Source organism: Onychostruthus taczanowskii, unplaced genomic scaffold (assembly GCF_017590055.1).
Source record: "Onychostruthus taczanowskii isolate IOZ18803 unplaced genomic scaffold, ASM1759005v1 scaffold100, whole genome shotgun sequence".
Taxonomy (NCBI): domain Eukaryota; kingdom Metazoa; phylum Chordata; class Aves; order Passeriformes; family Passeridae; genus Onychostruthus; species Onychostruthus taczanowskii.
Window position 1 is genome coordinate 1,773,334 of NW_024496527.1, and position 27,290 is coordinate 1,800,623.

A 27,290-nucleotide genomic window follows, 5' to 3' on the forward strand; every position below is an offset into this window, starting at 1 on the left:
AAACAACATTCACCAGAATTGCACAGTTCCAAACACAATTTTGTTGGAGCTGAGCAATCAAACCCTGCCTCTCTCAGAAAAGCACCTCCAAAGGAGATTATTTATTGATCTACAGGGCAAATATTGTTCTCTTCAGCCTTGTTAATCAAAAGAGATAATCTCCAGCTGGGATGGACAATAAATCCTGCTTCCCTGGAGAGCCCCGGGGGGAAGTGATTACCCCAGGCAGCAGAGAAAGAGAAAAGAAGCAGAACACCAAGAGAAGAAGCCATTTAAAGCTGAGCAAGAGCCAGAGTTGTGGCAGCACTTTGTGACAAATCCCTGTGACAGCACCGAGGCGGGCTGCAAACATCACTGCCAGAGAGGCCATGGATGCTCCAGGGCTGGAGCCAGGCTGGGAATGTTCCCTGGAGAGAAGAAGGCTCCAGGGAGAGCTCAGAGCCCCTGGCAGGGCCTGGAGGGGCTCCAGGAGAGCTGGAGAGGGACTGGGGACAAGGATGGAGGGACAGGACACAGGGAATGGCTCCTCATTGACCCAACTTCCAGCATCACAGCCTTTATTACTCTATCCTTTCAACCTTCCCACCTCAGCCATAAAACCAAAACGAGGACCCAAAAGATCCTGGATCCTGTTTCCTAACCATGAAGGTCTAACTCCTGTCCCACCAAATTCCCTACCTGCAGCATGGGATCCATGGAGTTTGGTGTTTTCCAGGCTCTCTGTCCTTTCTGAAGGTGAATCCACGGCTGATCTCCCAAAGTTCTGCCTCCATGGGCTTTCTTTGACTTGATCTACAGGAGGCACCTCTGGAATTTGCTCCCTGGCATTCGGGAAGACTTTCATAGAAATCCTTTTGACAGCTTTGATACTCACACCCTTCCTGCTTGTCGGGGTCAGAAGTGCTGAGGGCGAAGGTTCAGGGGGTTCCCTTCCCCTTCTGCTGCCTCCTGACCCGAGGACAGCAGGAGCACCCTTGGTGCCTGCCCTGCCATTCCTGCCCCTGCTCTGCCGTGACAGCGGTGTGGACATGTCCCTCCTCTCCAGCCTTCTGCAGTCCCACCCTGGAGAGGTTTCCAGCCTGGAGCCACCACTCAGGGCTATCTGTGCACTCCCCAGGGCCCCGTTCACTCTGGGGTCCCCAGCATTCCCACTCTCCCCAGAGCTCTCATCCCCGCTGTCCTCGATGGAGAAGCCCAGGTCGAAGGTCACGGAGAACAGGTCCTGGGAGCAGTCGTAGGGATCACCCTTCTCCAGGGCCACTGCTGGTGTTCCCAGGGATTCCCTGCAGGCCTGGGTGGGGCTCACACACAGAAATTCCCTGCCTGGCTCTCCCTCTGGCCCAGGGATGGTCCCAGCTGAACCTGCCCTGCCTGGAGGCTCAGTGCTCAAGGGGCTGCCCTCACCTGAGTCCTCAGCAGCCTCATCCTCAAACAAATGGAGACTCTGCTCCCCACCAGGAACTTCAAGGGCAGCCTCTGCCGCATCCTTGGGAAGGAAAGACTCCTTTGTCAGGGGGTGGTCCCTGCTGGGAGCGTTGATTGGGATTTCAGGGAACTCCTCACTGTCAAACAGGCCATCAAAGCTGTCATTCCACAGCTGCTCCTCTTCAACAGCAGCAGCCTTGGTAGGTGACAGAGTTTTGGATAAACGGGGACTTCCTGAGGCACAGAATTCCCTGGGAACTGCCACTTTGGGATTGTCCAGGAGCAGCAGTGAAGGATCAGTTTTTGGGGATGCAGGGGAGACGCTGTCCTGCAGTGCCTCTGAGCGACCATCAGGGAGAACTTCTGGGGAAGGAGATGGTGTTCCTTCATCTCTCATCAGGCTCTCCAAAGCCTCCAGTTCATCCCCAGAGGGAGGGGACTGTGACAAAAGCCTTTGCACTTGGGAAAATGTTTGTTCCAGCCCCGGGGGCTCCTGAGGTGGCCCCTGGAGCGTGAAGGAATCCCTGCAGGATTCGGGGAGATAAAAGAGGTCCGAGGCCACGGGGGAGGTCTCGTACCCCGAGTCCCTGTGGATCCTCCCCAGGGCCCCACAGGCTTCACCTGCAGGGCTGTTTTCCTGTGCTGCTGGACTGGCAGGGGCTTCAGAGCTGTCACTGCTGTCACACAGGTCAATAAATGCACTTAAGTCAAATGTCACCTCCAGCCCCTCGTCCTTGTCACTGCCTGGGTGAGAGTGTCCAGGCACAGCAAGCCTTGTTCCTGAGGGAGGGGCAGGAGGGTCCTGAGGCAACTCAGGCACTTCCCTGAGTGCAGGAGCTCTTCTGGGAGCCTTGGCTTTGCTTCTTTTAAAGGTGGTAAAGAGCTCACTGTCGTTACCACCTGCATCAGGTGGGAACGGTTTTGCTTTGGATTTTGGCAGGTCTCTCCTGGAGCAGCGACCTCTCTGATGCCAGGGCGGGTTGGCCATGGAGGGATTCCTTTTGTTCCCTGGAATGTTCACATCTTCCATGCGCAGGTGAGGCTGGAGCTCCAGTTCATAGCTGCAGTCTCCCTGGGGACACAGGGCACTGGTTAGCAGAGGCACAGCCAGGGCTGCTCACAGCCAGGGTGCAAACAGGGATGGAGGTTCTGTTCTCCTGCAGAACTTCCCACAGACTCTAAATCAATTTTTCATGGATGTCTATGAATCTGCTGTTCAAAAGGCAACCAGCTCTGTTAAACATGCACTGGGGAAAAGCACACTGGACCTGGACATGGAGGATCTGAACAGAACAATTATTTTTTGGCAGTTCGGGCAGATGAATCCCTGGATTCCTTAATCCCTGAAATTACATGAGGTACTTTTATAGAGGGTGAGGAAAATGACTTTATAATTAGAGATTGGCTTGTCTGAAGATATTTCTGGAAGCAAGATCCAAAGCCACCTTCCAGGAATTTGAAGACTGATCCCTCTCTGGTTGCAGCAGGCAAAGCAAACTGTGCACTATTAACAGATTTTGTCATTAATCACCATCATCATTTCAACACAAATTTCACACAGATGCTGATGCTTAAACCATCCATTTGTAAAGATATCCAAAGAAATTCCAAGTCTGGGTTTTTTACCTAAAGCTGCCTTAGGAGAAGGCTTAATAAAAACAGTGAGGAACAGAATTGTCACAAGAGCTTTTTAGGACGATTTTGATCCGGCAGGTTGTAAATAATTCCTTTTCCTCAAGCCTGGTCAGAACACAGACTCAAGACATGGAATTCTTTGTCTGAAATCCAAGAGGAACAGCAAACCTGGCTCCAGTTCAGTGCCCAGCTGTCACCTGAGCAGAGGAGCACTGGAGTGACAATAATGGGGCTGATAAGGGTCTGTTTGGGTTTATCTCAGGAGCAACTGCCCCCTGCACAAGGGCTCAATTCAAGTATTTCAGTGTTACACAAACAGGACAGAAATTAAATGGATTAAGGATTAATTAGCTGCCAAACCACTGAACATGACTGAAATGGGAGGAGGTGCTGCCCCTGCCCACCCCACACAGTGAGGGTGAGAGTGCAGCACTGATCAGGTCTAATATTGTCTTGCAACCCAAAATAACATCTAAAACAACCCTAAAACCTACAACCCCCAAATCAACCAAAGTACAACCCCAAAACCTACAAACCCAGAGCCAAACTCCAACACTCAAGACTTTACAAACCCAAAATAAAACTACAACCCCTAAACCCTCCAAGCCCAATCAAACTAAAACTCCCAAAACCTACAAACCCAAACTCAATCAAACTACGACCTCCAAAACTTACAAACCCAAAACTCAAACTACAAGCCTCAAAACCTCCAAACTAAAATCTGAACCCCAAACCCAATCAAAATACAACCCCAAAAACCTCCAAACCCAAAATTAATCAAAGTACAAGACCAAAACCCTACAAACCCGAGACCAATCCAAGTTCAACCCCCCAAACCTCCAAACCCAGAACGCAAACTACAATCCCCAAGCCCAATCCAAATACAACCCCCAAAACCTACAAAACCAAACCCACTCAAAAAGAACCCCCAAAACCTACAAAACCAATCTACTCCAATACAACCCCTAAAACCTACAAATTCAAAACCACTCAAATACAACCCCCAAAACCTACAAAACCAAATCCACTCCAATACAACCCCTAAAACCTACAAATCCAAACCCACTCAAATACAAGTGCCTAAACCTACAAACCCCAAACCAATGCATTTTCCCAGAGCAGCTGTGGCTGCCCCTGGATCCCTGGCAGTGCCCAAGGCCAGGTTGGACACTGGGGCTGGAGCAGCCTGGCACAGTGGGAGGTGTCCCTGCCATGGCAGGGCTGGAATGGGTGGGATTTAAGATTCCTTCCCACCCAAACCTTTCAGGGACTGTGGGATCCCAGCACAGGCAGCAGGACCAGTGAGGAATTTCCCAGGAATGTCCCCAGGCCCCCCCAACACCCCTGGGTGCTGTGAGTGGAGCTCAGCCCTGCTGGAGCCTGGCAGTGCTGCCAGGGCCAGCCCAGAGCCAAATTTAGCATCTAGGGCAGAGCTGGGTGACCTGCTTTGGGCTCAGGGCTTGTGTAAGTGCTCCACTTGCAGCCCAAACACTTTCTCCTGCACAAAAGGCCCAGGCAGGGCACTCCGTGCTGCGAGAGTGAAAGGGCACATTTGGGATTAGCACGGCTTGGCCTGAACGTGCACAAACGGGGAACCTTCAACTGCCTGCCCAGCTCCCCTCTAACCCAGAGCCCAGGCTGTACCAGCTCCTCAGAAAATAGGTCAGGAGCAGGAAAACAGCTCTGAGATTATTGTGCTCAGTCAATGAGCCTGCCTGGAGGCACGGATTTGCTTTATGTTTTAGCATAGAAAATAGGAAGAGAAAAGGAAAATTTTAATATTAAATATATTAATACATTAATATAATATCATTGTATTATATTATATTGTTATATATTATGTTTCAATACTTATCATAACTAACCATAATATTATTATAATAACTATAACCATAACTAAATAGTTATTATATATCATTATATATAGTTATAGTATAGATATATCTATATATATAACTATAGTTATATAGCTATATATATATAGATATAGAGTTTACTGTTCTAAATAGTTATATATATAGTTATGGTTATATATATGTAGTCATATATAGTTATTATATAGCCATATATATAGCTATATAACTATAGATATATAGTTATTATATTAACCATATTATCTTATATTATACTTAGTATAATATTATATATTATACAATTTATCAAATTATTTATTTTACTGAATTATAATAGCATAATGTTATGTAACTATATTAATATTAAATATTAAAATTTCCATTTTTGATATGTTAAAAAAATGTATAATTATATCCCTTCTGGTTCCCAGTATTTAAATTGAATGCAACAAGTACCAAAATTGCAATTACCCTCTCTCTCCTCACGAGCTGCTTTGGATGCACATTTTCTAACAAGATTCCTCTGCCTGTTGAAACCCTGGTGATGCTGCTATTTGAAAACTCAGGATAAATCCATAGACAGCTACAATGTGGATTTTTAACAATTAAACAATTAACGATTTCACAATTAAAGCTCCTTTAAAGGGAGCCTGGGTGAAACCCTGCAGAATTCCCCCGGGCGTGTTCTGGCCCAGCAGATGCTGCTCACTGAAACCCTCCCAGCCCTTGGAAGTGCTTTAACTCCTTTCCAACCCGAACCTTTCTGTGATTCCAGGGGTTTTCCCTGACCATCTTTTCCATCTTTTCCCCAGACTGCCGCTTGGCTGCTCCCTGCCCAAAGTTCTGGTGCTCTGTGCGTGCCCCGCTCCCCTCCCCGAGCTCAGCCTTTTGCTCATCAGCCCTTCCAGGACCTGACTCAACCCCTGCTCCATGACTGCTCCCTTTCCAGAACACACCTCAGGGGAAGAAGCACTGTCAAAAACTTGGCTTTGGAGGTTTAAGTGCATTACATGACATGATCTTTAACAATTTGTTTAGTTGAGTCACGGAAGAAGCCTGAGGGACACAGAAACCCCAATTTCCTTCTACCAAACCGAGATGATTCTCTCCCTAACGGCATCACTTTGTTGATGGATCTGCTCATTCTGCTGGGTTTTGCTTTCTGCTACCCAATAAAAACAGCCTCAGATCCCTAAAAAGGAAGATGGTTACAAAACCCAGGGTATGTGCCCTGGCAAATACGGGAGCAGGATCAATAAAGAGGCTGAAGAATGTTAAAGAGCCTCAGGAAATAAATGAGGGTGCCCAGGGCCAGGCTGGACAGGACTGGAGCAGCCTGGGACAGTGGGAGGTGTCCCTGCCGTGGCACTGGATGGGATTTAGGGTCCCTCCAACCCAAACCATTCCAGGATTCCACAGGAACAATTCCATTTACTGAGAGCATGCCCTGCCCCTGCTCTCTCTGTGTTTAGCATGGGCACGGCAGAGCTGGAAGCTGAGGGCAGGGATTCATGGAGTGCTTGGGGTTGGACCATCCAGCCCCACTCCCAAATCACTGTGACTCCTCTGTTCTCACTGGGAGCACAACCCCAGCCCCAGGAAAAGCACCAAGCACCTGCAATTCCAGGTCTAAACAACCCAGCCCTGGTCTCAATTAATGCTTGAATTTAGAAAATTCGGCAACAAGATCAGAAGAAGCAATTCAAAGGAACTACTTGAATTGGAGAGCTGAGATTTTGGGGGTGCCTGGCACCTCACCCTCCAAAACCAGCCCAAACCCTTCCACCTTCTCTGGAAGCAGAAGTTTTGACACATCTCAGAAGAGGATTTTAATCAGAGAGAATTTATGGGCAATGAGAGCCTAAAAAACACAAATAAAACCATTTCATTGTCCTTATTTGAACCATTTTTAACTTTTCATTCAGGGTCTCCTGAGAAAAAAGGTTCAGCTGGCTGAAAACACCAAATTTTCCCCCAAAACACATCTGATTTAAAACTCCAGAGGCTTGGGAAGCCTTTTCAGGTTCACTGGGATTGCAGAGTGTCCTGGGAATGTTTTCCCTGCTGGCAGGGAGTTCACCTGCAGGATCCCTCCCCTGGGGCAGCCCCAGCCAGGTGATAAATGACAGCTGATTCCAGAGCCAGCAGCTCCAGGGTCATCCCAGGCTTTGGAGACGTGTCCCAAGGTGTGTGGAGTCAAGAGGGAGAAAAACTGACACAATCCCAAACATGTTGGGATTTATTTTGCTTTTCTTGTGAAAAGTTGTGAGTTCCCACTGCCAGCTCGGAAATGGGAAAGCTCCAGAGGGACCCTCCCACTCTGGACACTAAAATGAAGCATTCCTCCTCCTTTCCCAAGGAAAAACAAAGCACTGGCACTTCCCCAATCCCTGAGAAACCTGCACAAATATCATCCCCCCCTCCAAGGATCACTCTGCCCAGCCTTATTTCCAGACAGCACACTTGAATTTGCAAAAAAAAAATGCTTAAAAGAGATGGAATAATTTTGCAGAAGGACAACTTGATTTGCTCCCATCTTGCACCAAAAATCCCCCCAGGAGTAAATCCCCCATCTGCCCCACAGGCGTTGCTGTAGCAGTAAAGCCCCCAGGCACTAAAGGCTCTGCTGGATGTGCCTTTTCCAGGGGTCACATCTGGGGCTTCTTTGACTTTTTTATTTGCTTTTGACGGGGCCAACTTCTTCTCTAAGATTTTAGGAGCACATCAACACAATATAATTTTTTTGCCTATCATTTTCACTTAATCTCCTTTAAAAAAAAAAAGCCTTTAAATGGACTTTTTAAAAGCTATTATACAAAATATAAATAATAATATAAAATACAAATTTCTTGAATCACTGAATGAGTACAAGGAAAGCCACACATCAGTGAATATCTTCTCTAAAAGAAAACACCCCAAAAAACACACAAATGCCTCTTATGCTTGTATTAAGTCATAAGAAATCTCTGAATGAAATTCTGCCCAAGAAATAATTGGGCAGAAATTTCCAGATCATTTGGTTATTCACTGTAAAATAATGGTTTGCCTGATTTTATGTTTCATCCCCCAGTAAAAAAAAACATCAATAAAACTGTGGTTTGAGGTTCCCTCTCTCAGGTATTTCAGGAAAGAGCTGTGACCTGTATTGGTATTAAACCCCTGTGTTAATTAAGCACCGTAAATGAACGTCACCAGATCAGCTGCGTGTAATTAGCCATGGAATAATTATAGCAGGAACCTGGATGCACAGCACATCCATGCAAACCCTTCCACCAGAGCATCATGGAAGGTTTGGAAAGGACCTTAAACCCACCCAGTGCCACCCCTGCCATGGCAGGGACACCTCCCACTGTCCCAGGGTGTCCCAGTGTCCAGCCTGGCCTTGGGCACTGCCAGGGATCCAGGGGCAGCCACAGCTGCTCTGGCAATTCCAGCCCAGCCAGCAATTCCCAGTTCCCAATCTCCCATCCATCCCTGCCCTCTGGCAGTGGGAGCCATTCCCTGTGTCCTGTCCCTCCATCCTTGTCCCCAGTCCCTCTCCAGCTCTCCTGGAGCCCCTCCAGGCCCTGCCAGGGGCTCTGAGGAGTCCCAGGACCTTTCTCTCCTCCAGGTGAGCGTTTTGAATTCCAGTGGGACCATCCCCAGCCTTGGGAGCACTGTCAGTGCCTCCCAGGGAAGGCAAGGATGGCTTCAGGGAATGTTACTGAACCTCTCAGCCAAGGGCTCGGTGTCAGAGCTGCCTGATCACAGCAGATTTCAGACCAGGACAATGCTGCCTCTTCCCTTTTTGTGGAACAGTTTTGGTGTCCCTGGACTGGCACCAGTTGGTTCAGTGTAAGAAAGAGCCCAGGAACCTCTGGAGTTGAAAACCCTGGTGTCAGTGCTGACCCCAGCCCTGCCAGGGCTTTGTTTCTCCATGGGGGGCTCCAAAGGGTGAGTGTCACCTTGTGTCACCTCCTGGGCTCACCAGGGACACCCTGTGAGGAGGGTGAGGGATGAGGAAGCTGCACACCTGCTCCTCTGCCTGCTCACACAAATGGAGAAGGCTGGAGGGCACAAGGGGAGCTGAGGGGGCTCAGCCAGGACAAAAGCAGGCTCAGGGGGCACCTGCTAATTCTTGAACCATTTCACTCCTCCTGACATCTCAAGAAGCACCAAGGGAAATTCAGGTTGGATAGCAGGAAAAGGTTTATCCCAGAAAGGTGATAAAGTTCTGGAATGGCTGCCCAGGGAGGTGGTGCAGTCACCATCCCTGGTGTGTTTAACCAAGCCTGGATGTGGCACTGGGGGCCAGGGCTGGGCTGAGCTCTTGGGGCTGGGCTGGACTCCATGATCCTGGAGGTCTCTCCCAACCTGCTCATTCAGGGAACATCCTGTGACATCCTTCCTGTGCCCATCCCTGCCCTCTCCCTCTGCAGTGTGCCCCTGACCCCACTGGGGACTGGCAGAGTGTGGGAAATAGATTTGTAAAAAATTCTCAAAGCCTGACAGAAGGCTCACACAGTGTACATCTGTACACAAACCTTGAAATAAGAAATGCTGACTTAAAAATACCCTAGAACGAGACAGAAATTGTTGAAAAAAAAATTAAACTAGAAATGAGTTTCAAAGGATGGCATTACAAAGACTAAATGCTTTAGAGAAACAGAATTATTAAAAATGCATTGTAGTAAGACCCACAAAGAGTAATTTTAGATAATTAGCTTTAAGGCATTTACAACATAGTGTAGCTAAAGCTGATAGGCCAAAAAACACTTCCAGGGTATTGTAATTAAGAAATAGTTGGCTTCTAATTGTGATAGCATGAACTATAACATCTGTGTTGTCTCACCCTTCTCATGAGACTGAAAATGGAATAAAAGTTTTTAAAACACCTCTCAGTTGCCCCATCTCTGGGTCAGAAAAAGGTATAATCCAACATCAGAGGAGTCAGGAATGTCTCTGGTGGGATGGAGAAGCTTTTCTGAGCTGGCCAGCTCTGATCACAGCCTCCCTTTCACACCCCAGGAGCACAACCACAATGTCTCCATTCTCCTCCTTGATTAGCCCTGGTATTATCCAGGAAACTCTGGCAGCTTAGCAACAGCTTCTGATGACCTAAAAAACCTCCACGTGCTGAGAGGCAACATTTGGGGAGCTCAGCTGGAGGGGAAAATAAGGTGGTGAACCACTGAAGCCTCCATCCACCTCTGCACCCACGTCCTTGTGCCTTCCAGAAGGATTTCTGCAGCCACCCCTGTCAGAAAACAAAATTCCCATCTCCCAGATAGATCCCATCCATGTTTATTTGGCTTAGCTCCTCTTATCCCTCAATTCTTAGGAACAATTGGCTTTTTAGTTCAAAAAAAACAAGCTCAAAAAGCCTAAAACAAATCCCCCAAAATGTGCCATGTGTTCCTGCAGGACTTTTCTGTCAGCTTTTGATGTAGACATGACACCAAACTCTTCCCAAATCCTGGAATAGCTCTGATATCCCTCGTGGTGGCTTTGCTCCTTGGCCTTTGGAGCTCCTGTATTTAATGTCATTCTGTCACAAACTGATACTGGAATCCATTAAGAAAAGACTGATTTAAGGGTGGGGGGTTTTTTTCCCTTTTTTTAAACAGTTTCTGTGGAAAAGATTAGGAATCACAGCACAGCAATGAGAGACATTTTTAAACAACATTAAATACATATAATTAGTTTCACAATTACTGGGTTTTTTAAAAACCCATTATTTTTAAACTGTTCTAACTGTGCATTCAGCCCCTGGGCACGTTTCTTACCTGCTGGTTCCTCATCAGCTCCATCATTTCCATGGCCCTGATGAAGAGGTGACAACGATCCGAGTGATCCACCAGGGATGTGGGCAGAGGCTGATTCTGCCAAATGCTCCACTCAGACAGGGACAGCTCCTGAGCTGCCCCCTCCTCGGGCTTTTGCAGGGGAAACTGGGAAGGGAAAGGAGATTTTTAGCATGGGATTTTGTAGCTAAACTTCGCTGTCAGGGACAATAAATACAATAAATGCAGAGAAGGATTGAAACATTCTCACACGGGTTTAAGTCTGGTCTAAAATAAAAACATCAGGAGCAGCCTGGGCTAGGGGAAGGTGCCCAGGGGTGGAATGAGATGGGTTTAAGATCCCTTTAAACCCAAACCATCCTGGCACTCTGTGAATACAGCATCCTGCACGGAATTCTTAAAAACAGGAGCAGAACTTAATGTCTCAGAACTGAGACTTCCTAATATATTTTTAATTTATCAACCCAATTTAATTTACAGACCTAACTCAAAGACCCATTTCAAACATCCAGCTCCTAAATTCTTAACCTCAAAAACCCACATGTAAATCTCAAAAAGTCACTTTTATAATAGACTCCCTTCAAATCCAGAGTTAACTCTGGCCTTTCCAGCATCCTTCAGGCCTCGTGTCCAAGGAAGCACTGCATGGAACTCACTGGTGTTTCCTCCAGGTTTTCCAAGGTTTCAAACTGAACTCGAGGCAATACTGGTTCTTTTATCCCATCACTTTCCTTAATCCTGTAGAGCCTGTCCCATATTTCAAACTCCTCAGGTGACAAGCACCAGCTCCCATGGGAGTTCATTTGCTTTTGGCCTGTGGGTGGAAAAACAACAACAGGAAAATGTCACCTGCTGTAGGAAAAGGGATGCACAGAATAAAAGGACTTGGTGTGGTACCAGGGACAAGAAAAAAAATCCTCTGAGCCACAACCAAAAGCAGATGCAGAGAATCTGAAGCCAGGGACAAACATCCAAAGAGTGTTAATGCTTTATGTGAATAAATATCATTAAACAGCTGTTTGGGGGGAGGGCATCACATAAAAAATAGAGAGAGACAGATATAAATCACTATCCCAAAAAATGCCAAATCCCTTAAACAGCCCTGGGAGGGAAGTGATCCCAAAGAATCAGAGTTGAGAATGTGATTGTTTTCAGGCCAGATGTGTGGAGCTGGGAGAAAAATAATGAAGGTAATTTGCCAGCATCTGGGGTTGGTCTGCAGCCCAGGCTCTTTTGGGAATTAATGCCACAGAACAGGAATCAGGATCTCTCAATCCTGCCAAGTTCCAGCTGCCAGGGGCTGTGCCTGCACAGAGCAAACCCTGAGTGCAGAGTCCTGCTCAGGAAAACCTGGAAAAATGAACCAACACTGGTGTTCTTAAGGCCATCATCACTAAAACATCCCAGAAGATCAACACTGCTATGGAGTATTTCTGACTCAAGTGTGGAGGTCACATCCTGAAGAGATGTGGACCTGGGAGAAGAAGAAAAAAGAGACCTGAAGGAAAGGAAATTAAGAACAATTCTCAGAGAAGCATTTGGAATCAGGGAATGTTGAGTGGGAAGGGACCCACAGGGATCACAGAATCGTGGAATGTTGAGTGGGAAAGTGATGCCCCAGGTTTGGCTTTTCTATTTTCAGGTTCTGAGCTGCTTTAGTGTGTGGGGCTGGGCTTCACATCAGGGCATGGTGAGCTCTGTGCACAGAGCAGGGAGACAAAACAATTCCTGCTCCAGCTGGGCCCCAAGGACAAATGATCCAAATCTCAGCCCAGGAGCACAAACCCCGTGGGCTGCAGAGAGAAAAACAAGCAGGATGGGAGTGCAGGGGCTGAGCTGGAATTGGACACTGAACTGCAATGTGCACATGGAGCAGAGCTGATCCCAGGGAGAGACCCCGGGAGCGCTCGTGCATTTTGGGACCATTTGGGTTCATCTTGGGGGCAGCCCTGGCTGGGCTCTTGTGCTGCCCCAGGTGGATCCATGGAGGAGATCCTTGGAATCAATCCCTGCTTTATTCTGCAACTCCATCCAGCCTTTGCTCTGGGGCAGCCTGCACAAGGCACCAGAGGGACCCACAGGGATCACAGAATCAGGAATATCCTGAGTGGGAAGGGACCCACAAAGACCACCCAGCCCAACCCTGTCCCATAGCCCCAAGAATCCCACCCTGGGCATCCCTGGCAGCACTGTCCAAACCCTCCTGGAGCTCTGGCAGCCTCAGGCTGTGCCCATTCCCTGTTCCTGAGGATCTGTCCCACCCAGCCCCACCAGGACACGCTGGGAACAACAATGACTTCAGTGCTGTTCCAGCTCGTGGGACAGAGACAAGATGAACCTGTGACATCAGCCCAGGTGAGCCGGGGTGCAACCCTGCCAGGCAAGGAGCCCTGGAGCAGCTGGCACAAGCTGGGAACAGACGATTCCCAGAGCTCTGGGCTCCCTGCTGGGGAGGATTGTGCCTGCCCAGAACATTTCCCAAACACAAGAAAGAGGGAGCTGGACAAACATGAGTGCTGCCATCAGAGAACGGGAGCACAGGGGAACATTCCCATCCTCAGGGAGGCTGATAAGGCTGTTTGGATCAGGGCTGGCAGTCAGCACGTCCTGCAGTCCCTGGCACAGCCTCTCCCCTCCATGGGAAGCAGCTGGTGCTGTCCCATGGGAAATTATCCTCCAGAACATTCCGAGTGAGGGATGCCAGGCCCTACCAGACACAAACACAGCACTCAACCCATCCATGTTGTTTTCCTTGTTTTTCTCCAGAACTAATGCATTTTCATTGTTCTTGAAGTGGGAAGAGAGCAAGAATTAGCCACAGGCGACTGGAAATGCATGAAAACCCCACAGAGCAGGTGTTTAAACCCTAAAGCAGGTGTTGGTAATCTTAAAAAGTGAATCCAAGCCAATTATCACTAGGATAAAACCAACAATTATAGAAATAACGTGAAATTGTAAAATCAAACAAAACCCAAGGTTATTGATGACTCAAAATTGATCCATCTGAAATGAGAGAGTAGAAGAATTGTGGAGAACCAGAAGAATTAAGAAAATGAGATTTCATCTGGACAAAAGCAAAAAGAAAAAGGAATTACTTATAGCTTGAAATGAGATTCAGCTCCCAGGAACAACAATATTAACATGCTCCTCACTTTAGCAAACTCTTAAAAAAAAACCCCAAACAAAATCCAAATATCAGATAGAAAAAAGATTAAAATACAAAAGTTATATACGAGGCTTATGAAGCAAAGGGATTTTTTGCTGCATTTTTTGAAGGAGAGCTCTGAAAACTGCAGGACACACTTGATTAATGATGGGGCAGCACAAGATATTGGATCCTTCTGGGGCTGACAGACAAAAGTCATGGAACAGGTTTTGAAGTGAAGTAAAATTAATAGAAATTGGATCAAATTAAGAAGAACAGGAAATGTGTATGTTTTCAGGTAATGAGTGACAGGACCAGAAGAAACGGCCTCAAGCTGTGCCAGGGAGGGTTCAGGTTGGACATGAGGAGGAATTTCTTCATGGAGAGGGTGGTCAGCCCTTGGAACTGCCCAGGGCAGGGGTGGAGGGATTAAAGCCCTGTGCATGTGGCACTTGGGGACACAGGGCAGTAGTGGCCTGGGCACTGCTGGGGAATGGTTGGACTCAATGGACTCAGAGTTTTCCAACCTAAATGATGCCATGGTTGCATTTATTTTGACAAGAAAACAAGGAGAATGCTTGAAATTCCCGTGGTAACTCAGCCCTTGACAGCTCAGTTTCTGCCACGGAGAAACCTGAGGATGAGCTGGACCTCAACAACAGAGGCAGAGATAAGAACACACCCAGCTCACCCACTGCTGCCACCTTTACCCATTTTTAATCGTGGAAACAGGCAGCAAAATGAAGAGAAAATGCAAAAAAGTCAACTCCTTTCTTTGTCCTCTTTTCAGCTTTATCCTGAGGGTCACTAAAATCAGGAGCAGCCCTTGGTTCACCCAGCAACCAGGGGGATTCCACACAAGGGTGGTGCTCAGTGACCTGCACAGGGCAGCCCTGGCTGGCAGGAGGGGCACGGAGCCCCGGGCACCCTGGGGACTGAGGGGTGACCACCCTGGGGACAGAGGGGTGACCACCCTGGGGACAGAGGGGTGACCACCCTGGGGACTGAGGGGTGACCACCCTGGGGACAGAGGGGTGACCACCCTGGGGACTGAGGGGTGGCCACCCTGGGGACAGAGGGGTGGCCTGGCCACTTCTGGCTACTCAACTGATCACCTTGGCTACTCAACCCTGGCCACCCTCTGGCAATTCAGCCCTGGTCACTCTGGGGACTCAGCCCTGGCCACCTTCAGCAAATCAACCCTGGACACCCTGGGGACCCAAACCCTGGTCACTTTGGAGACTCAACCCTGGTCACCCTCTGGCAACTCAGCCCTGGTCACTCTGGGGACTCAGCCCTGGCCACCTTCAGCAAATGAACCCTGGCCACCCTGGGGACTGAGGGGTGACCACCCTGGGGACTGAGGGGTGACCACCCTGGGGACTGAGGGGTGACCACCCTGGGGACTGAGGGGTGACCACCCTGGGGACTGAGGGGTGACCACCCTGGGGACTGAGGGGTGACCACCCTGGGGACTGAGGGGTGACCACCCTGGGGACTGAGGGGTGACCACCCTGGGGACTGAGGGGTGACCACCCTGGGGACTGAGGGGTGGCCACCCTGGGGACTGAGGGGTGGCCTGGCCACTCCTGGCTACTCAACTGATCGCCTTGGCTACTCAACCATGGCCACCCTCTGGCAATTCAGCCCTGGTCACTCTGGGGACTCAGCCCTGGCCACCTTCAGCAAATGAACCCTGGCCACCCTGGGGACTGAGGGGTGACCACCCTGGGGACTGAGGGGTGGCCTGGCCACTTCTGGCTACTCAATTCTGATCACCTTGGCTACTCAACCCTGGCCACCCTCTGGCAATTCAGCCCTGGTCACCCTCTGGCAAACAGCCCTGGTCACCCTCTGGGGACTGAGCCCAGACCACCTTCAGCAAATCAACCCTGGCCACTCTGGGGACTCGGTCTTGGCCACCCTGGAGACTGAGCCCTGGCCTGGCCACTTCTGGCTACTCAATTCTGATCACCTTGGCTACTCAACCCTGGCCACCCTCTGGCAACTCAGCCCTGGTCACTCTGGGGACTCAGCCCTGGCCACCTTCAGCAAATCCACCCTGGACACCCTGGGGACAGAGGGGTGGCCTGGCCACTTCTGGCTACTCAACTCTGATCACCTTGGCTACTCAACCCTGGTCACCCTCTGGCAATTCAGCCCAGGTCACCCTCTGGCTAATCAACCCTGGCCACCATGGGGACTGAGCCCAGACCACCTTCAGCAAATCAACCCTGGCCACCCTGGGGACCCAAACCGTGGTCACTTTGGAGACTCAACCCTGGTCACCCTCTGGCAACTCAGCCCTGGTCACTCTGGGGACTCAGCCCTGGCCACCTTCAGCAAATGAACCCTGGCCACCCTGGGGACCCAAACCCTGGTCACTTTGGGGACTCAGCCCTGGTCACTCTGGGGACTCAAACCCTGGTCACTTTGGGGATTCTACCCTGGTCACTTCGGGGACTCAGCCCAGACCACCTTCAGCAAATCAACCCTGGCCACTTATGGGGACTGAGCCCTGGTCACTTTGGGGACTCAGCCCTGGTCCCTTTGGGGAGGCAGAGCCCCAGCCCTGGCAGCTGCCCACGTGGCTCCCACAGAGGGCACTGGGCAATTCCAGCCCCTGTGCTGCTCCCACAGCAGGAACATTCCCAGCATTATCGTTTCCTTTATGCTCTCCCTGCTCGTTTCTCTTTTCTAGGACAGACCAACAAATGCTCCAAAATGATTATTTTCATTCCATGTTGTGCTCTGATTGTTTTCCAGCAGCTGTGTCTGTTTAATCAGAAATAGGAACTTTCCCAAGGCTTCGAGTTTCTTCTTTCAAGAAGTTGCTGTTGGTCTTTACAGAAAGAACTAATAAAGAGATAGAGCAGGAAAATTCCCAAGTGTTTATAAAAAAAATAGCTCTTTTTTTCCTATCTTAGGATTGTGTTCAATTTCCTGAGCATTCCCATGCCATTGAACCACATCAGCTAAAATGTCTCCAAGAGAATTCTCCTAATTTTGCTCCAAGAGGATCTGCACCATTCATAAATATCCTACCCTTGATTTCTCCTTTTCCTCACAGCAAAATCCTTTGGTTTTCAAACATTTCTGTTTCGTTGTAATTTACAAAGCCACAATGTCCAGAGCAGCTGTGGCTGCCCCATCCCTGGGAGTGTCCAAGCTTGGACAGAGTTGGAGCAGCCTGGGATAGGGAAAGGGGTCCCTGCCCACGGGAACTTTAAAGTCCCCACAACCCAATCCAGTCTGGGACTGTGGAATTTTGGGAAGAACATCTGCCTCCTCTGTGTGCAGCTGGAGTGACTTTCAGAGAGTGACTCCATGGAGGAGGATGAGCCAAGGCTGACTCAGGATGTGGATATGCAAGGGCAGAGCTGTGAGGATGCCCGGGAGAAGCCCTGGGCAGTGTCTGAGCTGCCAGAGTGACCCCGAGAGCCCCGGGAGGGAGGGCTGGAGGTGCTGGAAACACCATAATCCTCTTACCAGTGACACAGGCAGAGAGAGCAGATTTGTGCTGCAGGGAGCTGCATCTCCTCTCTTTGGAAAGCAGCCTCGAGGAGCTCTGCTCCCGTTTTTCAGCAGTGATAAACATTTTGTGCACTTTGGGATTGATGCCTTCCGGAACCATCCGTGGGCTGTGCTGGTAGAAATGAAGGGTTTTGTTCCCTGAAATGGCTTTGTGGATGCTCCTTCTGTTACACTGGCTTTGGTTGTAGGTCTGAAAGAGAAGGTGAACAGATTAATTTATCTGCTGATTGGTTTTTTTCACAGCATTTGATCAAAAGTAAAAGAACACCTCAGTGTCTGTGGGGTTTCTCATTATTTCCAGCCAGGTGTTGTTTGGTTTGAGGTTTTTTAATGGACCAGAAGCACTGGAGAGTGAGAAAGGAGCACAGCCCTTGCCTGGGGGAAGTTACAAGCTGTCAGGGTTTTTTAATGGACCAGAAGCAGGCACAGCACTGGAGAGTGAGAAAGGAGCACAGCCCTTGCCTGGGGGAAGTTACAAGCTGTCACTGATACAGGGATGATGTAAATTAGATTACACCAGAAACAGGGAAAGGAGCTCAAGAAAAAAAAAAAAAAAAAGAGGCCTAAGATGATTTGTTGATGTCATGAGTGCTCTGAGTCCTTTTAATTACACTCCATTTTATTGTGCAACGGAGAAACCATGGCAAAGCTGGGGAATGTGAGGAGAGAAACTGGGGCCTCCCTCTGGAAGTGCCTCCCCCAAGGAGGTTTTGTGCTCTGCTCCTCCCCAAGCCCCTGTGAGACCCTGAGTGTCCCAGGGGGGCAGCTGCCACCTGACAGAGAGGACTTCAGGGAGCAAAAATAAATAAAATAAATTAAATTTTAAAAAAGTCCCTGAATAAAACTGGAAGAGGCTCACAGCCAGCTCTGATAAACCCCTCAGGCATCAAAAAAATAACTTTTTAATCCTAGAACAGTCAAACCCCAGTGTACTTATGGCAGACAAACGTGGTGTTACCAAATTAGCAGCATGACAGAGTGGTGACTTCAGTGGCTTTTCCCTTGCCTGTGCTAAGCAGCTCCAGGGGACACCCCCAGCCCCAGCCCAGCAGCTCCAGAGGACATCCCAAGCCTGGGGCTCACGGGAGCTGCCACGTGGAGAGGCTGCCCTGGGAACACGTGGGAGCCACGGAATAAACACTGAGCTGACAGAAATTCCTGCACTGACCCCTTTCTCCCAATAAAACATCTTCTAAAGCTTTGTGATTGACCTCAAGTGGTTTGATTAAAAACTAAAACTAAAGCAAGCAAAACAAAACAAATCTCAAAACTAAAACAAAGGGGAAAAAAAACAACAACAAAAAAAAACCCAAAACAAATTCCATAAATTAATATAGAGACATTAATTATTTAGCAGCAAAATTAAGTGATGGGGAAGAACCTCCACATTGAGTCTCTTTGCAGTTCTGCTAAACTTAAAAAGCCCAACAACAACCCCAAAAGACACGCTCAAAATAAACCAAACAAACCCACCAAGACAATATTGATTTGCAACTAAACTTATTTCCTGACCTCAAAAACAAAAAAAGTATACAATGACTGTTCTACCTGGGGGGAGGTTCTGCTTCAAAGACATCTGAGAAAATCTGGACAACACAATAAACCAGCTACTTAAGTGAAGCTCCAAGGAACTTAAGGGACTGTTTTATATCCCATTACAGAGCAGAGCTTTCAGTAGTAACCAGCCTCTGTAAGCAGCACGAGAAAATATCCATTTACAAGCTCCACTCAGGTTTAGCATTTTTAACTCTCATCTCTTCAAAGGGGAAACTTTTTTCCTCCCAGGGAGGATTCTTTGCAGTCTCATTCAGAACTAAATCCCTGCCATCCACAAATCCCAAGCAGAGCTACAGCAGTGACGGGAATAAAGAAATAATACCAAGAATCTGAAGTTTCAGGTTTAAAAGTGATTTACACAGATCTTGGATGCATTGGTACCTCCTTTCAGTGGTGATGGCAGCAGGGAGTGCCCAGCCTGTGCTGCCCAAACCCTGCCCTGTCCAATCCCAATCCAAAGGTGAGTCCAAGCCCTGCAGGGCTGTGGGATGCAGCTGGCCCAGCTGTGGTGGGACCCCGCAGCTCCCAGCACATCTCCAGAGGGACACGGATGTCCCAAGGGACAGTCTGTTCTCAGAGATGATTAATGATGCTCTGCTTGAGCGCTGGGCTGCAGGAGCCCAGCCAAAGTGGATTTGCACCTAAGCCGATCTCCTCATCCTCACACGCAAGAGCGCGGCCGCTAAAGCCAGCTCTGGGTGCCAGTGGCGTCACCGGCCCCGCAAGCAGCAGCCTGGATAAGCAGTGTCACCACCAGCACTGCCAGAGTCCCCCCTGCTCCACACCCCACCCCACACCTTCCTCTGCACCCTTGGAAAGCCCTGGAATCACAGGTTAATACTTGGTGACATGGCAGGCTGGGAGAGCTGGGAATGTTCCCTGGAGAGGAGAAGGCTCCGGGGAGAGCTCAGAGCCCCTGGCAGGGCCTGGAGGGGCTCCAGGAGAGCTGGAGAGGGACTGGGGACAAGGATGGAGGGACAGGACACAGGGAATGGCTCCCACTGCCAGAGGGCAGGGGTGGATGGGAGATTGGGAACTGGGAATTGCTGGCTGGGCTGGAATTGCCAGAGCAGCTGTGGCTGCCCCTGGATCCCTGGCAGTGCCCAAGGCCAGGCTGGACACTGGGACACCCTGGGACAGTGGGAGGTGTCCCTGCCATGGCAGAGGGCAGAACTGGAGGATCTTTGAGGTCCCATCCAACCCAAACCTCTCCAGGGTTCTGTGCAGGAGATTCCTGTGACAGTGAATGAAGAGGCTGAGCAGAGGCTCCCTGGGGGCTGCAGCTTTGTCCCAAGGGACAGCTCCAATCCCTGCTCCCTGGCACAGGGACAGGACCCAGGAAAGGGCTGGAGCTGTGCCAGGGCAGGTCAGGCTGGAGATCAGGGAAAGGCTCTTCCCTAGACAGTGCTGGCACTGCCCAGGCTCCCCAGGGAATGGGGACAGCCTGAGGGTGCCAGAGCTCCAGGAGCATTGGGACAGCACTGCCAGGGATGGCCAGGGTGGGATTGTTGGGTGTCTGGGCTAGGATGCTCCCTGAGTGTGGAATCCTCTGAATCCTTCCCCCTCAGGCAAATCCCCAGGGCACTGCCATGGAAAGACCCACCACAGAGTTTTCCCCACCTAGGCAGACAGAAAGGATTTCCCCATGGAGTCTTGCACAACACCATGATCCATCCCAGTTCCTTTCTCCAAATGTCCCAAATTCTTGTGGTTTCTCCCTCCCCTGTTCCCTCACTGGTTGTGGAATCCCTGGTGGCTGGCCCTGTGTCCCTGTAGGGCAGTGCCCTCTGCCTGCCCTTTGTGCCACCCCATGCCCTCCCATCCTTAACCTTGTGCACACCACATGGCCAGGTCTTCTACCCCTGATTTCCCTTTGGCATGCTGGAACAAACCTTGGCTGGAATTTATCCTACAAAAGACCTTCCTGCCTCTCTTGGCTGAGCTAGCTGTGGTGAGTGTGGGGTGTGTGGCATTGACTGCTCTGCCTGAACACCTACCTGAGGAAACCCAGGGCACTGGGAATATTTCTCTGTCTGCTCTGGGGTGTCCTGGGCCCCAGGGGAGCTCTGACTTTGACCCTCATTCATGGAGAAAGTTTCCTAGACTTCAAGATAGACCAGAATCCACAAAAGTGTGAAATAGATTATAGAGAGCATTGTAGGTGCGTCACCTGGGGAGAAATTTAGGGTTTGGGAGTTTTAGTATGTTGTGGATGGAAGCAAGATGGAGGGCACAGGGTGTCATCCTGGGTTTCTTCTTCATGCTTCTTCTTCCTTCTTCTTCATGGGTTTGGGTGGCATTTTGGAACTGGGCAGAAAAGTCCACACTGGGGCTCTTTGGGATCAGTTATCGAGTTAAAAGGGAAAATAATCCAGGTGTCTGTTCTTAATTGGATAGTTTAGTCTTACAAGACCTCGGAACAAGAGATTGTTGGCCATTTTGTGCCTTCTGATGAAAAGGTGCAGAACTCACAGCAGCGAGACTGCTTTACTGATAAGAAATAACAAACACCTGAGCCTGAACATGAGCTACTGCCTCAAGTGCCTTCAAGCAGACCCAGAGAAACCCACGACTGGCACCCCCACACTTACCCAAGCGCCTTTTCCACAGGAGACGTTTATTGGGAAACAGGCAACAGCACCCATCATGAACAGCCCAGGGTGCTACACCCACGGGTGAGGCGGTGCAGCACCTTATTGGGAAACAGGCAACAGCACCCTCCATGAACAGCCCAGGGTGCAGCACCCACCATGAACACCCCAGGGTGCTACCCCCACAGGTGAGGCAGTGCAGCCCCCGCCACGAACAGCCCAGGGTGCTACACCCACCATGAACAGCCCAAGGTGCTACACCCGCGGGTGAGGCGGTGCACCACCCGCCACGAACAGCCCAGGGTGCAGCACCCACCATGAACAGCTCAGGGTGCAGCACCCACCATGAACAGCCCAGGGTGCAGCACCCACCATGAACAGCCCAGGGTGCTACACCCGCGGGTGAGGCGGTCCAGCACCCACCATGAACACCCCAGGGTGCTACACCCACAGGTGAGGCGGTGCAGCACCCGCCATGAACACCCCAGGGTGCTGCACCCGCGGGTGAGGCGGTGCAGCACCCACCATGAACACCCCAGGGTGCTACACCCACCAGGAACAGCCCAGGGTGCTACACTGCAGTGCCTGACCCCCCGGCCGTGCCCCACTCACCCTCTCCTCGCGGCCCTGGGCCAGGATGACGACGATGCGGCCGTGGCGCCGGCGGCCGGTGCGGCCCATGCGCTGCACCAGGCGCACGGGGCTGCGCTGCGCGTCGAAGCACACGATCAGATCCACCTCGCCGATGTCCAGCCCCTCCTCGCCCACGCAGGTGGACACCAGGGTGTTGTAGCCGCCCTCCCGGAAACGCCTCACCACCTGCGGGGACAGCGGGAATGGGATTGTGGATGACGTTGTTATGTTTGCCTAATTATCCAATCACAAATAGAAGGCCAAACAAAATTAAATAGAATACTGTTTCAATTTTATCAGCACAAATCACACCTATTTATCACAACATCATGAAAAATCATATTTATGGTGTTTTATGAAAAGTCCTTTGCTCGGATTTTTTCTCCTGAGGAGCCACAGGAAAGAAATGTAAACAATAATTATCTGCTGCTGTGGGATGCAGCAGGTGCAGCTGGGATTGGGGCATGGTGGTTGTTTCTAATTAATGGCCACTCACAGTCAGCTGGCTCGGACTCTCTGGGATTCCGGAGCCTTTGTTGTCATTCCATTCCATTCCATTCCATTCCATTCCATTCCATTCCATTCCATTCCATTCCATTCCATTCTAGCCTTCTGATGAATCCTTTTCTCTCTATTCTTTTAGTATAGTTTTAATACAGTATTTTAATATAATATATATCCTAAGCTAATAAACCAGCCTTCTGAAACATGGAGTCAAGATTCACGTCTCTTCACTCGTCCCCATCTACTCAAACAAAGCATCAACCAGAGGACTGAGCAGCTCAGCCAGGAAAAGTGATTTGTATCCTTGTCCAGGGTTGTAAGATCTGTCAGAGCTGGGCAGTTCTCTCTGTCCATGGGGCAGTTTTTTCTTTATCTCTCCCACAGCCAATCCTCCCTCCAGGAGATCTCTGCTGTCCATGGCCAGGGAGTGTCCCTGCAGGGCTGATCAAATTCCATCATCCCATGGGAGATGCTCCGCCCAGGGGAGGAGCCAAGCATTCCTACCTGGATACAATCTGAGCCTGGAACAGCACAGCAGCCTTTGCCCACTGCATTCCCAGAGGAGCAGCTTTCTCCTGCTCTTTTTAAATTTTCCAGCTGCTACCTTGTGATCAAACACCACACCCCAGTGTGACCAGCATCAGCATGGTCACTCTTTCACTCTAAAATAAAGGGAAAAAAGCCCACCTTATTCTGTCTCCAACCATATAAAACTTGTAAACTGATCCTCCCAACTTAGCAAATATTTTAGGGGTTGTCTATCTTTTAGCTTTGCTAGATCAGAATTTAATGCTAGATCTTATCTTTCCTACCTAGAAGAAAAATAAAATTCCCACAGCACGTATTCGCGTATTTCCCCAGATTTTTGACCTCTAAATTTAGCAGTCGTTAATATAATGTAAATATATAAATTATAATAATTATATTTATATATAATATACATATATAAATTATTGGTTTATTTTGTTCAGTGAGTATAATTTTGGATCCTCTGGACACCACTGGACTCCACAGGGATTTACCAGCGACACAGCTCAGCCACTTCCACACAGCCCATACTCCTGGAGTTTTTTACACAATTACTGCTCCTCATCACTAATTCCTAGTCCAAGCCTCCTCCTGCCTCACCTCCAGCTGCTCCTTCTGGGTGAAGCCCTTGGTGCTCTTGCCCGAGGAGTGTCCCACGAAGGTCATGGCCCGCACGGCCGGGCTGAGCCGCGCCAGCATCTCGGCGATCTCCTGCACGCTGTCCCGGAACGAGGAGAAGATCATCACCCTCGTGTCCCCAGGGGAGCCCTCGCTCTTGTCTTCATCTGCTGGATTTGAAAACGTCAGGTTTTAATAGGATGATCAGTAAAAAAGGACTGGGCGACCCTCACAAGTTACACGTTCACAGCTCTCGTCTCACTTAATGGGAAGAGCAAATGGGCAGAAAATGCTCCAAGATCCACCTCCTTGAAATTCCTCTTTGGATCAAAGCATGCTCTCATGCTCATGGAGAATTGAGAATGTCTTTATCTGAGGCAGCCTTACCAAAGCCACTGTGAAAAGCTGGGGTTGGACGGGAAGTGTTTTGGAATGAAGTTCACGATGCCGTCGTCTCCATCTCAGGACTCTCAGGACAGCAAAACCAGAATCCCAGACTGGTTTGGGTTGGAAAGGGACCTCAAATCCCATCCCACCCCTGCCATGGCAGGGACACCTGGGGCTGCTCCAAGCCCCAGTGTCCAGCCTGGCTTTGGACACTTCCAGGGATCATGAATGGAACAGAAAGGGCTGGTGCTGACCCAGGTATGGCTGAAGACTTTGGGCATGCATTCCCTCCCTCTCCACCTCAAATGTAGGGTTGTTAAAGGGAAGGCAAAAGGAGGGAGGGAGGTTGGGAGGACAGAAAGAACTCTGAATGGGAAGGGGAGAAAAGGAGTGAATTGCATTAAATGCATTGGGACATATCCTAAAGTTACAAACGCAGAACTGGGAAACAAAGTTGCCTAGTAGAAAAGATCAGTCATGTCAAAGGTTTGCTGAGAACAGGGCATCCAAAAAAGAAAAAGAAATACAAACAAAAAAAAGAGGGATGGGCAGGTAGAAATTATCAGAACTTCACAGAGCAGAAAGATCCAAACAGGAAAGATAAAAAGTGAACAAGATGCAAAACAAATGTTATTATTACTCATGTAATCATTCCAAAGGCTGGAATCAAGAAGCTGAAACATCCCAAAACCAAAGAGATCTGAATGATGCCTTCATCAAGATGAAAAAAGAATGAGGGACAGGTGAATGTAACTGAAGGGTCTGCACTTCCAATTGATGCCTCAGAGTTGTTAATTCTTATCCTCAGGCTGGATATCAGAACTTTTATGCTCAAAGTCCTTAAATGTGTTCATGGAACTCTGCAGCAGGGCCCTGAGGGGGGCTGCCAGGACAGGACCAGCAGGAAAGGTGGTAGCCCCAGGAATGAGCTCCCTATCCCTGTTTTACTCAGCTGTTAGAGCAGTTTATATCAAATTAACAATGAGAATTTATAGGAAGTTCTATCTTACAGAAATCTTGTGGTGAAGTTTTCCAGAGGGGAAGATGCACAAACAATCAAAGCAATAAAGCAGCACAAAGGAGGAAATCAATCAGGGGGATATTCCTTGTTTCCATTCCCAGGTTTTCCTCTGAGTTGTTGGCACTCACCAGAACCTCCCTGTTTCCAGGATCTGAAGTGTTCTATTACAATCTCCTCCAATTTCTTTAATTTTGGATGGCTATAGACAAATTCCTTTTTCTTTTCTAATGCTGGAAAGGAAATAAAGTAATGAAAGATAGAAATAAACCTGCAACAAGCAGGAAGGTTCAGTGAACTTCATTCCCTCCCACTGGAATTATCTGAGTCAGACCCAAATCTTGATATTGATATTTAGATATTGGACAAAACAATAAACTACTGACAGAAGAACATTTGTCAAACCCAGTTTTTGAGAAAGTACTGTTGCTTTTGTTAGAGTCATACTGGAAAAGACTTAGAGTGAAACAGTTGTATTTTAACCTTCATTTTAGAGCAAATTAAAAACTTCAAACATAGAAAACTTCATTGAAAGTAGCTAAAACCAGTGAGGGAAGAGTGAGAGGGAGGGAGAGACAGAACATTGGGAATTCAATCTGGAATAAAGAGCAGCAGCCAGTGCAGCACAACTTTTAAACAGGAATATTCTGTCCCTGAGGGGGGAATCCTGACCTGTTGTGCTCTTTCCAACACTTCCATTCTCAGGAGCCACAGCAGTGTCTGAGAACATGTCCTGAAGCTGCTGGTAGAGCTCCATGAAGTCCTCGTTGCGCCCCAGCTCGCTCTTGGTGCGGGACAACCCTTTGGAGAGAGTTGGAACAGCTCAGGATTCCGTTTGCTTTCCCAGACTCTGCCTTCAGCAAACCTCACCGTGCCAGCTCTGGCCCCTCAGCTTGGGAAGGATGTTGGGACACTGAGCACATCCAGAGGGGCAACGAGGCTGGAGAGGGGCTGGGAACACCAACCCTGAGAGGAACCTCTGAGGGAGCTGGGGGTGCTCCCCTGGAGAAAAGGAGGCTCAGGGGTGCCCTCATGGCTCTGTACAGCTCTGAGAGGTGCCTGTGCTCAGCTGGGCTGGGCTCTGTCTGCAGGCACTGACACAACCAGAGCACACAGCCTGCAGCTGTGCCAAGGGAAATTCAGGCTGGAGAGCAGGAAAAGGTTTTTCCCAGAAAGGTGATAAAGTTCTGGAATGGCTGCCCGGGGAGGTGGTGCAGTCACCATCCCTGGTGTGTTTAACCAAGCCTGGATGTGGCACTGGGGGCCAGGGCTGGGGTGAGCTCTTGGGGCTGGGCTGGACTCGATGATTCTGAAGGTCTCTCCCAACCTGCTCATTCTGTGATTCTGTGAACAAGGGGAACAAAACACCAAATCCATCTGCAGCCCCTCATTCTTTAAGGTGTTTTGTGGCAAACCAGGCATGCAGCGAGGCAAATGGAAGGAGAAGAGTGGAGCTGAAAGGAAGGATGCTCCTGAGGAGATCTCACCTTTGGATCCATCCATGATTCCCCACAGGTAGATGAATAAGGAGCGGATTCCCATCTGCAGCAGCAGCTCGTACCCGTGGTACAGACTGATACAAAGGGCAAAGTCTCCCTCAATGACGCCTTGATGGATTCCCTGGGGGAGAAAAGCAGATTCTGATGGAGTTAGGAAGTGGCTGAGGAGCAGGAATCCCACTGCAATTCCTGCCCAAAACCAGAGTGACACCTGAGGAGCAGAGCAAACCCCAAAGTGATGCCCACCTTGGAGTTTGATGAACAGTTTGTCCATCAGAGCCCTCAGGGGACAGACTGCACAATGCTCAGTGAGGGCAATCCTCTTCCAGCTCCAAAATACTCTCCAAAATACCTCTATTATCTCCCAAAATTAGCTTATCAACCCTCAGACAGGGTTGATAAGCTAATTTTGGGAGATAATAGAGCTGAACCATCAGCATTTGGGAAAACCAGGGATTTCTGGCAGATCCACCCAGGCCATGGAATTAAGTCAGGAAAATTTCCTTGTTTACAGTGAAGGAGATTTCCCGTTGCTCTTTTTTTTGAGCTACACAGTCTTTTTTTAGGCAATTTTCTTTAA

The 27,290-nt window shown here is 49.3% G+C and overlaps 1 protein-coding gene across 3 annotated transcripts in view; it reads right to left on the reverse strand.

The window, feature by feature from the left end:
- The window catches only part of FANCM (FA complementation group M), a 62,156-nt gene that overhangs the window by 9,048 nt on the left and 25,818 nt on the right, over positions 1–27,290 (reverse strand). Inside the window, exons 6-14 of one of the 3 annotated variants that reach the window (XM_041410531.1) lie at positions 26,699–26,831; positions 25,884–26,012; positions 25,343–25,444; positions 23,789–23,973; positions 22,136–22,342; positions 17,331–17,565; positions 11,353–11,510; positions 10,679–10,843; positions 679–2,497 (exon numbers count right to left, since the gene is read on the reverse strand). In XM_041410531.1, the coding sequence (XP_041266465.1) occupies positions 679–2,497; positions 10,679–10,843; positions 11,353–11,510; positions 17,331–17,565; positions 22,136–22,342; positions 23,789–23,973; positions 25,343–25,444; positions 25,884–26,012; positions 26,699–26,831 (3,133 nt within the window). Of the gene's footprint in view, positions 1–678; positions 2,498–10,678; positions 10,844–11,352; positions 11,511–17,330; positions 17,566–22,135; positions 22,343–23,788; positions 23,977–25,342; positions 25,445–25,883; positions 26,013–26,698; positions 26,832–27,290 lie in introns of all 3 variants that reach the window. The other 2 variants (XM_041410526.1, XM_041410539.1) reach the window with 2 other exon arrangements.